The 14,631-nt window shown below is 45.7% G+C and overlaps 1 protein-coding gene across 1 annotated transcript in view; it reads right to left on the reverse strand.

Annotated features, from left to right (window-relative positions):
- The window catches only part of TP63 (tumor protein p63), a 106,050-nt gene that overhangs the window by 37,192 nt on the left and 54,227 nt on the right, over window positions 1–14,631 (reverse strand). The window contains exon 4 of the mRNA XM_054205696.1: window positions 13,189–13,443. Within this exon, the coding sequence (XP_054061671.1) occupies window positions 13,189–13,443 (255 nt within the window). The remainder of the gene's footprint in view (window positions 1–13,188; window positions 13,444–14,631) is intronic.

The following is a 14,631-nucleotide window of genomic DNA, read 5'->3' on the forward strand; positions in this document are numbered from 1 at the left end:
CAACAACAAAAAAAACCCCAAAAAACCAAAACCACAGAGCTCGGTATGATGATGAGAACCATCAGTATGATGATAGGAGAACCTCAATAGGAGAACCTCTATTACCAGCCTCACCACTTCAGCTGCTCCTGAGTCATATAACTGTTCTACGCTGCCACAGGCCTTGAGAAAGAGTCATTTCAAGTGCACAATTAAAGGCAGGCAAACGAGCTCTGCAAACTGCAGTTGCTAGATGTTCCTTCTACGTTCAGTCCTTACAGAACAAAGAGGATGGGAGTAGCCGGCAAGCAGCATTTGACTGGGAAGCTGCATTCTGGTGTCCAGGCAGTCAGCCTGGTAACTGAATCTCTGCGCACTCTTTGATCAATGTGTTACAGAACATCCTTCCACCGACAGTCCTCGGGGTGGGTACGCAAAGGTAGCGAACGGTTACCAGATTCGCTCCAGGCCAGAAAGCAAGCTCATTTTGCAGCACCAGGATGAGTAGGGTTTTTTTTTTCCTCTTTTCTTTTAAGAAAGAAAGAAAGAAAGGATTCTACAGTGCTCTGAAAGCTGCTAATCAAATTATTAAAGTGCTTAAAAGTTTAATGAAGAAATCAAAGCTATTAAGCAAACATTCAGCTTGATGTCTCCTTCCTTTCTTACCCACCCTACCCTCAATGCATTCAAAACCTCTTTTTGCTGTGCTACAACATGTTTGAACAGGTACTGAGATACAAACAAGTCTTGGCCCCATCTCATACAGAATGGATTGGTTGCAGATGTTCTCCTGCAAGCTACATCTTGCCTCCTGCAAGAGCATTCATCTCCAAAACACATCATTTCACCTACTTTGCCTGAAGCCAAAACTCAAAGGTTATTTAATTTTTAATTTTTTTTTTTTTATTAACTCTAACATACCTACAGCTGTGCAAGCAAAACCCCATCTGGTTTTTCAAGGCACAAAGAGGTGAGCGACTAAGTTTAGATAAATGTAACCAAGTTGGGGCAGTCATCTTTCTGTTCACCTCTGCAGCAGCCAACAGCAATGTCAGGGGTGCAATAAAACAAAAACCTGCTATATTTCAGAGAAGCCTGACATATTTCACTATCTTCCTAGGACAAGTCAGACATGAGCTCATACAGTGGCAGGTGAGTCAGTGACGAGTCAGACAAGAGCTCCTTAATTAAGCTTTAGGGGCAGATGATCCCTCGAAGGTGTAATCAGATTGGTATGGCCAGTGGAAAAATAAATAAAAAAATTAAAAAAAAAAAAGCAGCAGCGGAGTGAACTGTTACACCCCTGCTGAGCCATGCCAGGCAGGCTGAAGGCAGCACGCTGCACAAAGCCGGAGAGCCCCCGGCCCGCAGGAATACCTGGCCATCCTGAACCACTCCCTGGCAGCCAGCGCCTGCCAGCATGCTCAGCTCTGCTTCTCCCAGCAGCAGGGAAACGCTGACTTCCCCAGCCAGCAGGTTACGCTGGGGTCACACCGCGGATGCGGCGTGATGCAGGGGGTCCAGGGAAAGGCGCACCCCAGGGGTTCGACTTTCAGAGGCGAAGGGGGTGGCTGGCAACAGCTCAGACCTGCGTGGCAGAGAGGGAAGTGGTTATGAGTTAGTCATTCCCAATCACTAACCCACAGGGTCAATCTCAGCCTTTATCAACCCCTTAAAACGCAACCAAGCCACCCCACTTAAGAGAAAGACCCCAGGAGTTCTGCGTTTAGGAAGCTTCCCTGAAATAAGTTGCAAAACACGCACCAGAATATCAGTCTATTGAAACAAAATAACCCCAATTAAGCAGATTGCGATCAGCAGGGTGACTAACAGCATCAGAGCGCTTCGTGCTTGCAACCTCAGACGTGCAGCATGGAAACGGTTTTCTTCCAGCTCGTTTCCCTGCAAACTCCACCTGGAAGCCGGCTCATCCGTGGAGCTGCTCCTCCCGTCGGGCAGGGACCATGCTGCAGCGCTCCCTCTGAACACCAGCAGGACCAGAGCAGCCCAGTTCTCCCCATTTGTATCCTGCACAGATCGGTCTGCTGAAGAAAAAACAACCCAGAAATACAGACTCCAACTTCTACAGCCCTTTTAAGAGGCATGGCAAAGCAAATTGGCAAAAATGACTCAGAGAAGTCAGCACATAAAGAGGATGCCAAATAAAGGTCAAATTTATTAATTCCTTATAGAAACTGTATCACGAAGTGATCAGTCCACGTGCTTTGTCTCTGTCAAACCTTACAGAACTAACCATGACTCTTCTGAAGCTCTTCCTAGGGGCCTCACCACTTCTTTTATGGGTCCAAGTACTGTAAAAGATTTTAGTAGGAGACCTAAAAATCATAGAATGTTTACAGTTGGAAGGGACCTTAAAGATCATCTAGTTCCACCCCCACTGCCATGGGCAGGGACACCTCCCACTAGACCAGGCTGCTCAAAGCCCCATCCAGCCTGGCCTTGAACACTTCCAGGGATGGGGCATCCACAACTTCTCTAGGCAACCTGTTCCAGTCTCTCACCACCTTCATAGTGAAAAATTTCTTCCTAATATCTAATCTAAATCTATCCTCTTTCAGTCTAAAACCATTACCCCTTGTCCTATTGCTACACTCCCTGATAGAGTCCCTCCCCATCTTTCCTGTAGGCTTCCTTTAGGTACTGGAAGGGGCTATAAGGTCTCCCTGGAGCCTTCACTTCTCCAGGCACAGACTCTTTTGTGTCGGAGTCCCCTTTGCTCATATGCCTACACAAACGCATCAAGGATGGGTCAGAAAAAAAAGAAATGACTAAGAACGAGTGATGCGAGCGGTCTGTAGCAGAAGAAATGGGAGACAAGGAACTCATCACAAAACCAGCCACCACCTCGCTGATTAATGAACAGGTGTCATTCAGTGCTCAGCCACCCGACAAACGTCTCGCAGGAAGACTTTTTCTCTCCCACCCATGGCAATGCTGATGCTCAAATGCCAACAGAGCAGGTGGTGCTGCCTGCCCCGCAAACACCCTCCAGGCTGGGCACCAAGCCTGGCAGCACCTCTCCCATCCCTTCCCCATGGGAACCTCTTCCAGCCCCACGTTTTAAGGGGGAGGTCCAAGGAGCTCTGGGTGCAGGTTTGATAGCAAACCCAGGCTCACTCTGCTCCCGTTGCAAGGTCAGGAGCAAGTCAGCTCCCAGCCACAGCTCTTGCGGTTGAGCTAATAAGCCCCGACAAGTGGCAGGGTGAGTTTGCTGAGGCTCAGCACCGCAGCTAAGGTAGCTGCCCTGGTGCAGCATCGTGCTCTGGCTACGTAACAACACAGGGCTTTCCTTCATGCTGTAACCCTGCAACGGCCTCTGCGTCAGTAATTTCCACACCTAGTGGCCCTGATGGTGGTAAAACTCGAGATATCAAGCAGGGGAAGCAATAATCCAACTAGCACTCGGGTAGTTCCAAGCTTTAGCCTGGAGATATGTTTTGGTTCCTTCAAAAGCTAGTTTGTAAAAAGACTTTAGTGTCCTGTAAATAAGTCAAAATAAGAGGCCTGAAAGCTAAGGCTAGTGATACAGGATGCACAGCAAACAGCAGCCCCCAGCTGTCCCCCCAAGGGCGTTTCACATCAGGGGTCTAAGTGCTTTACAGCACGGGATCATGGTGACACAGCTCCAAATTTGAGGGTGGGCATGTGGAAAGGGGGAAGAGGGGGAACGGAGGCAGAGGGAATGACTTGCCCAACCCAGATTACATCTAAATCACAGGGAAGGAGCAGCTCTGGGGCTGGCCTCAGACACAAATCCGCTGCTCATCCACGCTGTTCCCTAGCAGGGCATCTCTGGGCAGCACAGCTTCTCTGCCCAGGAGGAAAGCCTGGTGCTCCCTGGGGCACACAGCCGGCGGGGAGGAGAGCCCCGAGCTGCGGCCCCCACAGGGATGCTCCCCTCCCAGCTTCTTTCAGCGCTGCGAGGCAGCGTGGCCATCACGGCTAACGGGGAAACCAACAGAGCCAGAAAATTTAGATGCAAGTCCCATCTCATTCCTTCAGAAGGGACTGGTCAGCCTTCCAGTGCTGCTTTCCTGCCTTTCCTCTAGCATGTTTTTCAGCTTTCTGCAAAGGTGAATTTAGACAAATTTCAGCAGCTAATATGTATCAGCAGATCATAAAACACTCCTTTTTCATCAGGCAAGTAATATTTTGCTCTCCTTAAACAAAAAAAAAAAAACAAAACCAAAAAACCAAAAAAAAACCACAACACAAGCAAAACACTCCTATAGAATACAGCTGAGAAAAAATGAGGGAGAAATAGCACTCTCCTCCTGTGGCTCCACCAACTTTTGCTCCAATGTTTAAGTGTTATCTTTAACAACTGGAAATGATAAAGTTTGTATCAATACTCAGGTCTATTTGCAAGAGGATCTAAGCTCTTATTTGTGTAGTTATTTTATTGTGTTTACCATAACAAATCTGACACACCTGCACATAGCAAAACCTCATGAAAAGATTTCCATTGCATAATAAAGTTCATGCTCTTTCTATACAGAAGCCATACCTACCCAGGACACTTTTTTTTTTTGTTAAGCAAGGTAGGACATTTCTTTGAAGCATATGGTCTGCCAAGCACTGGAGCTGAATCCTCAGCGTACAGAGCACCACCAAGGCAACACACACCAAATTATCCTTGCTTCAGCACACCACCGAACTGCTGCTTGTTCTGGATCAAGTTGGCGGGGAAATAATGTCTGTGACAACTGCGATATTTCAGCTGACCCAAGGAAAGGAATGATCGTGCCCAAGGGCGGTCTTTGTCTGCAAGGTGAGCAATACCTCTTGCACCAGCCTTCCTGAAAACTTTTGCCCAAAAAGTAACTTAAACAGTTATGCAAATATTTTCACACAAAGATTTTTGCAGAGTTTAAGTATCTTCTGATAGCGCTCAGCTGATGCAGTTTAAGCTATACAGCTCAATGGTATGGGGGACAACTTTTTAGGAAACCCTCTCCTTGCCCCAGAGCGGGCTGCCTTCTTTCTGGCCCAGCTTGCCATGACCTCTGGAAAGGTAAGGAGGCCACTCCAATGTCTCCTTTGAGCTCTGCTGGTCTGCTTTGCATGTTTAGCACTTGTGGAATCCAGGAGAGCTCAGCAGCTTTTACAAGCCAGCCTAGAGGCAGTCCCCATGCTGAATGCTACCAAGAAAAAAAAAAAAAACAAACCAAACCAAACAACAAAACACACACACACACAAAAAGAAACCCCAAACATTAATAAAAGGCAAAAAAAATCCCCACTCCATAAAACTACTAGTTTGGAAATTTTGGCACTCGTGGCGCCTTGGTTTCCCTTCTCTAAAATGGCGACTACGCTCCTGATTTGCCTACCAAGCAAAGGTGTTTGCTGATTAGGGAAGTAATGTTTGTGCAGCACTTTGAAGATTTAAAGTACTACATTAATCCTACATGTTGTTCTTAGTAGAAGCCAATTTTTAACTAAGAGGAGGAAGAAAAAAAAGAAGAGGTGATTTAAGTAGTGACCCTCCCCTACTTCAAGATGTTCACTCATCTCCCAACATCAGCTATTCTTATCTGTAAATGTTTTTTTAACCCTTCCTTCTCATAGTTCTCAGAAACCACAAGTCTCATTCAGCTTTTATTTGAAAAATGGCTTCTTTCCAGGCTGTGGCTGTTTCTTGTAAAGTTAATTCCTTTGGTAATACTGCTGGAGGCGCATTGGTATGTTTGGTGTGTGTGTATACATATATATTTTCCCCCTTTTCACACGGTGTTGTTTTTATATATGTGTAGTGAAAGATACCTAATCCAGGATTATGATTCTCTTTATTCCTTTCTCATGAAAGTAGGTGGGGCTTTTTTGTGCCAGTTGCGTTGATGAAAATTATGTTTAATTAACACTTTTTCCTCTCCACAGAGACACAAAAAGATTCTCATTAAGAACTCAAAAAAGTTTCTTGCACTTAATTCTCTCCCTCCAATTTTTTTTCCACCAAAAATAGCTAAAACCCTAAAACAACTTTTTCTGAAAGGAGATTAAAAAAACCCCAAAACAAACAACAACAAAAAAACAGAGAAAAGTGTGCCGTCAGTACAACTAGAAGTTGCTTGTGCAAAACAGCAGAGGGATCTGCTGCCCCTGTGGAGGACACAACCCGTCTCCATGACCACTTTTTCTCCATCCTCCTATGTCCGACCCTAATGCCTCCGTGTTTTCCCACTCGCAGATCCTGGGAAGCCTGTAGCGAGCTTTAACTGGTCTCCTGTTATACTGGGAGGGAATCAGCTGCAAACATTTTGACCAGGAATCTAAATCCTACTTGAAAGAGAAGGGCATTCACACCATATTCACACTTTGTCCCAGCGGGTTGGGCGTGCTGGGTGCCCAACACCACTGTGCTGTTTGAAGAGCAGAGCACACACCATTGCAAGGCAAGAGACCCCAATTTTCTGTTCCCAGTGCTGGCAGATACCAGTTCATATAGTCAGTAAATTACTTCGCTCCTCATCCTTCCTAGGCATCGTTAGCTGCAGGGGGGTACGGATTGCCCCTTACGGCGTGCTCTTACACCGCAGCGCAGCTCTGCCCTCACAGAGTGCGCTGGTCTAGTAACGGATAGCAAAACTTCTCACTACAACAACAACAGTTCATATAGGGAAGCTACCTTGCCTTGGCAGGACTTACAAAACAATAAGGGATGCAAGAAAACCCCAAAACAGTTCATATCACAAGACATTTTCTGGACACTCTGACACAGATCTGTACAGCTGCCTGTAAGGAGTAACAGAAGAAGATGACTGCTAATAAAAACAAAATATACATGACAAAGAGATTAGGGGGGAAAAGCACAATGACATTCTAATGGGAACCTAATGCACTCTTACTCAAGCATAAAAACCCAAACAGAAGCCAGCAGGCCCCTCCTGGCTGGTTCTCACAGGTGAACTGGTTCTTCCCAGCTTCGCTAGCTTGAAAACACCTCCCTGCCGTGAGAAAGGCACGTCCTTCAAAGACAACAAGCCCGGCTTCTCTCTTTCCAGGTAGATGACCTAGGACAAGTTGCATATGCCTCAGCAGCCTTAGCATTATGCCCTGTAATGTCACGCAGAGGGAAACACACTTCACAAGCTCTTCAAGCAGGAAAGCGTGATCACAACCTCTCGGTGCATGAGAGCAACGGTGGCCATCAACACCCACCCTGTCTCCATGACGAGAGGCAGAGCACACTGGAAACAGCCTCTTCAGGCAGGCACGGCTGCAGGGAGCTCGAGGAAGCCAATTCTTGCCACTTCTCACCAGAGACAAATGCCCAAATATGGCAGCGCTCCTGCTTCCCTGAGCTCAGCGAAGAGCCAAGCCCTTAGCTCACACCATTGCATCAGCTCCCCCAGCCTACAGCGTGCGCATCTGAAGGCTGCAACCCCATCTCCTCCTCTGCTTGCTCCTCCCTTCCAGATTGCTTCTCTCCCTTTGGATTACAGGCATTGTTTCCCTTCCTCGCTCCTGCTGTAACAAGGGGTGGTTATCACCAGCAAAATGAACTTTGGCAGGCAACCAGCTGGGCTGAAGAGCAAGCCTACATTTAGAGCCATGAGAGGATTAGCAGAGTGGCCAGCCAGTGGGTGATTTCAGTGTTCAGCAAGGTCTGCAGACCCTCTGCACAAATGAGTCTTTCTTCTCAGCTGGCCCATGCAAACAGCTAAAGCCTACATCACTGCTGACTAGGAGCCTCTGAGGACAGGGAAATAAAAAAAATCCTGTAACAAGACCACTTCCACTCGCCTTCTCCTGGCAGCTTTAAAAATAACATCAAAAGGTAAAAAATTGGAACGCTCCAATTGCACTGACCAACACACCACCAAGGAGTAACTAAGCTAAGTTTTCGCGTGAACACCTAGCACAGCCCCACATGCATCTTCATTGGGAGAGTGACCAGCCTTTAAAAAAAAAAAAAAAGGTTTCATGTATGATGCAGACAGATAATCAGCAGCCAGGACATTAACAGTGTTATTGAAACAATGCACTATTTGAACAGATTGTTTAAGAGAACACTGAACACATAATTAAGGACTGCTGAGTCAAGGCGATGCGCACATCTAATTGCCCTCTCACTGCTTCACTACACTTGTGCACGGTCCTCTAATTAATTTTATAGGGATTGGGAAAAATTTCCCAATTTTACCAGGTGGTTCAGGACACAGAACATATTTAAAATGCAAAATGGAATTAACCAATCTGAAATAAAAAGAGGGAGATAACCCAGCCAAGGAATCTACACTCTCAACCACGGAAACCTGTTATTGCTCACAAGGAACAAATTTAAGTGCATTCCTTTCACCTTCCTTAAAACACAGCTTTCCCAAAGCCACTAACTCCAGCCAGCGCACACACTCCATTTACTGTTATGTTATCCAGCTTCGCTGGCAAAGGAAGTCTGACATCTGAACATTTTCTTATAGCTGTAGGTACAGCTGAGTTTACCGAGAAGGGGAGACCCAGGGAGCCTGACTGGAACGTGGATTGCAGCTTTGCAGAGCTCCACGTTTCATAACAAAGCCCTGCAAGGATCAACCCAGCTCAGCTCCAGCCTACTGCAGGGCATGAGAATAAAGTGCTGAACTCAGGTATTGCCAACACCTGAATTATGCAAGTCTTGCAGGGCTGGGTGTCTTCAGCAGAATCAAAAATTTGCAAATAAATTTCAGTTTTCATTTAAAAAAAAAAAAAAAACACCTTAAAGTTATTTCTGCTTTCTTTTTCCTTAACCCTCGTGACTACCAAAAAAAAAAGCTTTAAAAGATTTAGTAGATGCACCCTAGAGGCTCAAAAACCTGGGGGAGAATAAGAAGAACCTGTTTGTCTTTAAAAGGTGTCTCATGACTTATAAGGTGGTATCTTGCTTATGGGGATGGGTGGGTCTGATTCATTTTTTTGATAGCTCGTGTTTGGCAGTAATGTTAACTTTTACTTACCTTGACGTACAATTTTAATTTTTACTTTCCTACTGCAACCATGTTCTTCCCCATGTAACAGGTTCTGCTAGTGATAGGTGATTGCCAAATCTTTTTTTAGGGGAAAAAGCCAGTGCAGTTGTTTATTTATTTATTTGCACTCAGAGTGGGTGGGGAAGATCGACACAGAGGTGGCACGCTTTTGAAATGCCGTGTTTTATTCTGCTGCAGAAATGGGAGGAGGTATCGCCAGGCATGGGAGTATGGGAATTCTTGGGGTGGAAATATCACACAATAAAAGACACACAGTTCTGGATAAGCTCTTACTTCGCCCAATTGATACGGCTTCTCGCTCAACCTCAAAGGCCTGCTCTCTAACTCAGCATTACAAAACGATAACTGCTTGTTCCTTCACCGCGAGGTTTTAAAGAAAGTCTTGTTGTACCATGTGTACGCATGTGAGAAACTTTGCTCAATTCAGACTATTAAGGCTTTTGTTTTTAAGCACTTCAGTGGAGTTTCATTTGTTAAAGATTTTCCTTCTGAAAAGACTGATTAACCTGCTTATATTCTTACTTGTGTTCTCAGGTCATTAATTAAAAAAAATAATCAAGGATGCTTATAAAGTCCTCTGCAATCCAATCTCAATTTGTCATCATTAATTAGCTCAACATTGCATACAAATGAAGAGCTAACCTGATTAGACAGCATGTTTTACTGGAATTCCTACTTAAGGTCATGAAAGACTTCAGAGAGAAAATCTGTAATATTTTCAAAGTGAGCTGCTCATACATATGAGATTACCCTCTCCCCTAGCAGCAACTAGTGTTTCTCTCTGCAATTTTGGCTTTTTTTTTTTTTTTTTTCCTTTTTTCTTTTTCTTCCCCCCTCCCCCTCCTTTAATTAGGAGCCCGTCAAAGACCTGAGCAGAGAAGCAGCCCTGGTGTTACCCTCCTCGCCCTCCCAGCCTGTCCTATACAAAGACTGCTGATTTGGCAAAGGGTGCCCACTGTCCTAGGACAATAAACCTGCCCCATAGAAGGGGTCTGGGAAACTTGAAAAAATGGGGTTTAGGAGAAAATACGATTTCAGGGCTGTTTTCAGAGACATGGCATTTAGATACTATGCAGGTCTCCTTTTCCCCACCTCCAGAAGATCTAACCTGCGGACCTGCACATTATTCTGGATTACTGCCTGCAAAGCGCACAGATCGGGAGCTAAACACACAAAGAGAAATCTGAAGCATCTTCACAGGTCTCTAATCCTCCCATCACGGCAGCTCATGCTTTTTAGAGAAATAACCCAGTCCTCTTACCAAGCCCACAACCTTCTCTCCCATGGCCTAATCCGACATGAGTCAGCCCAGAAGAAGCTCGGAGGAGCTCTGGTGAAGAGTGCTGTCAGCCAGGACACCGAATCCCCTACCAGTCACCACCGAGCCTTCCCAGCAGGGCAAGGTGGGTCAGCCTGGCTCATCCACTCCCAAATGGGGGAAAGTACGATACAATGGATTTCCTTGCTTAATACTGTTGCCCTAGGGAACAGCAAGAGGGGAAAAAAAGAACTAAGAAACAAGGCTTTCAAGTTTTGGACTCTTAATAAGGGTGGGGCCATCTAGTAATTAAGCTTTTAATAGGTCACTGCAGTGGAAGAAACTCTTCCAGTTGGGTAAGTTCCTAATCCATCATTAAAAAAAAAAAAAAAAAAAAAGACAACAGGCATTAATCAAAGCATATGAAGTCACATGGGGGGGGAGGCGGGGGGGATGAGCAACTCCGAGAACTTGCTCTTGCTGAGAGGATGGGGCAATCATTCCTTCTTTCATCAACATTTCACGCATGTTTCCACATTTCTCAGGACGGCAGCGGGAAAGAGAGCCTTCACGTCCTTCCCCACCCACCCCACTGATAAAGCTGTCGAACATATATTACCAACCGCTCAAGAGCCCATGTGAAATGAGTTGGTGGATTAATTAGCAGCAGGGCAGAGCTCTGAAGATGGAAAGATGCTCTGCTGTGAAAGGCGTATTGATTGAAGGTCCCCAGCCACCACCACAAGGCTGTCATCATCCGCTGCGAACATACAGCGCGCTGCCAGCTCCTGCACGAGCAGATGAATCTAGGTCGCTTGGCTCAGCGCAGGGACACCTGGACTGCACTCGCTGCTCCCTGATCAGACAGCTGTTTGGGACCCCAGTCCTTTAGCAAAATGCACGGACTTATCCCTAGACAGGCTGCAACAGTTACGGAGAGCACAGCTGCATCTGTTGGTTGCATGGCCCACATCAGGGCAAAAGGAAAGGAGGGGAGACACAAACGTGCCTGCCCCCAGGCTGCACACGTTTGGTGATTATAGTCACCGAGGAGCAATCTTTTTTTTTTTTTTTTTTAAAGCCAGCATGTAACCTGATCTTTGACTACTACCCACATCTACGTTAAAACTCAGCGTCCACTTCTACCCCAGAAAGCCACTGTCACTACAGTGGAACATCTCAAGGGCTTGCTTAACTTTAAGCTTGCAAGTAGCTCGCTTGTCTTCAGCTCTGCTGGAACGGACTACTACACATGTTCAAACCTCCTTTCAAAAGACCGCTTTTCCTAGTTGAAAGGACGGCATCAAACGCTTTGGTTCCCTGCAGCTGCGTTAGATGATTCTTTGTACCATACATATCAAAAGAGAACAATTTTTCGTATCTCCTTCAAAGGACCCTCTCCAGAGCAGTCTGCAAAAAACCAAGGGCAGCATTTTCTTCCTCACAGAAATGGAAAGTAGAACTGAATGACGATTTCCTTACTTAAAGGGAAGTGAAAATAAATAGTGTGTATAGTCTAAGTGGAGAAACCTGGACATGAATAAGTGGAGAAACCAGAGAAACCATGAACTGCAGCAGGGTATCACTCCCAATGCAGATAAGGAAAAGGTGCAATTTCAACCTCACTTAAAAATCCTTCACCCTTTTATGCATAAAGAAATGAAAAATTTGGTCTTGAGCAGACCTATCGCATTTTAACCCCACAAAACAATTTCCTAGACAAAGTTATTGTTACCAGTTTTAAACAAATTTTGCTGGGCAAGGCTTTTAAAATACAAAGGGTGCAAACTTACAGCGATTTACTGTTATGTGGTATCTTTTTCCACAGTGGAGCACATGGGCTCCATTGCGTTGCCGGCAGCACTCTCTGGGAGGTTTTTTTTTTTTAGTTGGAATTCCTGCCTGATTGTATTTAAATTTGAGATCATAATAGTTCCTCAGATTAAAAAAAAAAAAAAAGCAGGAGAAAATACACACTATTTTAATGCTCTTAGATTTTGATAAAAAGTGTATCTTTTTTTTCTTAAAAAAAAAAAGTTAAAGAAGAAATAAACTAAGTCCCTGCTTTTATTCAGGTAGCGTGAGGTAGAGCGTTATTCACCGTGCCTACTCCAAGTGCCCGAAGGCGAGGAAGGCAAATATTGAACATCTTTAAGACAGTAATATTCTCCACTGCAAACAGCTCTACTCTAGAGCCCTAAACCACAACAAGAGGTACAGCCCCGGCAGTGCTGTGTCGTGGGCTACGAAGTTTCTATAGCTTGAACAATCAAGACACCACGATCAAGAATCAAGAGCTGGCCTTCAAGCTCCATACATTTTTTTTTTTTATAAGAAAGGGATAATTCTGACAGCAAAAGCAGAGCATTAAGTAATAAAACAAAAAAAACCTCCACAAAACCAAAAAAACCCCACCCAATACAACCAAACAACCCAAATACCACAGGGCTGGCCTGAGCTGGTGGCACTGGAGTTCCCATACCAGCTGAAAGAGGGGATGCACATTGAGAAAGAGAAAGCCCCACACTCCGTGGGTTAGCGCCACTTCCATCCTGCTGGCACAGCCCCACGCACCAAACCTCACGCAAACCCATGGATGCTGAAGAAAGCAAAGGGAAGCGCTGAAGCCGTGCTTATGCCCACCCTGTGTTTCACTTCAGCACACCTGCCAGACCCAAATGGAGAGCCACTGTTTCATCACGTATGGTCTTTAGGCAACTATCTGTTTGCAAGGCATTTTATTCACCTGGGATTTAGTGATATTATTGAGGGTTAAATTCCCACCACACCCTCCTGGAGCAGCCAAGATAAATCTCTCCTTTCTGCATGACATGTCATGCACAGGAGAGGACACAGGTCACTCTGTTCTTGCACAAGCCTGGATATGTATCATATGAATAATGTCACCACTGGCATCAGGACCACAGCCGGAGAAGGAGCAAAGCGATGTTGCGACCTTACCGTCCACGTTGCTGACTTTGCTGTGCTGGACTGTTGAAATGATACATCGAAGCTGTGAGGTCCTGGGTAGTCTGTGTTGGAAGGGATGGCTGGGGAGGGTGAGAGGGCATCAAAAGTCGAGCTGGGCTGGGCGTAAGGCGAGGGGGCCGTGACGCTGTTCTGCGCGTGCTCCGTGTTGTAGGGGCTGGTGGAGGAAGAGCCATTCTGGATCTGCTGGTCCATGCTGTTCAGGAGCCCCAGGTTTGTGTACTGCGGCTAGAGGCAAAGAGACGCACAGAAGTGTTACAGAAGCAACGTTAGCACAGGCTGGCTAGCCACGGCATGGTCTTCACGATGGAGGATGCACAGCATGATCTCAGCACCATCGAACACATGTCACACCGAGAGGAGGGAGATTTGCAATGGGGATTGTCACACCCCATTTTACACTGGTGACTGAAACAGAAAAAAGTAAAGCTTCTCACAGCCATAAAGCAGATCAACAACCGAGCTGGGAAAAGAGCTAGCACTAACAAGGAGGTGATTCACAGGGCAGCAATCATCACAAGGAGACAGGCTCCCTGTGTCTAACACCACCAGAACCGAGACCCTTTTGAAAAGACTGCTATAACCTGATAAAATTCACCAGCTTCATTACAGTGCAACTGGCCGTAGCTTGTACAAGGCCACATCATCTCCGACAGTCTCACAGTCTACACAAAAACTGCTCCTCTTCCTTTGGATCTGATCCTGCTATGCATGGTGACGTTTAGGATCTCTTGCTCAGGTAGTAACTGCACTGAAGTGTGAGAAAAGGTTCATAGCCCTTAGCTAGGTTACACCATGCACTCGATGATTCCCAGTGACTGTCACAGACAGTAGTAGAGAGGAATTAAAGTTCTCATCAAGCAGCATGGTACCTCACAGCACGGAAGGCTTCCCCACATACTTCAGCAACAGCAGTTGCACAGTGTGTAGCACTTAAATGAGCAGATGTGATTGTGCCCCAAAAGTATCCTCCGGGTATAAGTGACATATGAAACAGTTGAAGAAATAAAAATGAAGGCTAGAGAATGGAGTACAGAAAGGCAAAGGTTAGATCACGGAGAGGTGAGCAGGAAAAATCACATGCCTAATGCCCTAAACTCCATGTGCAACCCTGGTGCCCCAACTCAAACAGATGAAAGGGGAACAAATTTCAGAGAAAGGTGAGAAGAATGAGCAAACTCTTTCAATGCCTCCCTGTAATGCAGCAGTAGACGACAACTTTTCAGCCTGCAAAAGAGCCAGTGACGAGAGAGGTGGAACACAGTATGACAGAAATGGATAAATTTCTAAACAATATGGGGGAAAAAGCAAACAGGAAATTAATTTTCATGCTATCTTAATAGAGGAGTTGGGCTACATGAAAACACCTTGAGCAGGATTTTGGTTTAAATGCACACAGAGTGGTAGTTCACAAAG

The sequence above is a fragment of the Rissa tridactyla genome, chromosome 6, assembly GCF_028500815.1.
Source record: "Rissa tridactyla isolate bRisTri1 chromosome 6, bRisTri1.patW.cur.20221130, whole genome shotgun sequence".
NCBI lineage: Eukaryota > Metazoa > Chordata > Aves > Charadriiformes > Laridae > Rissa > Rissa tridactyla.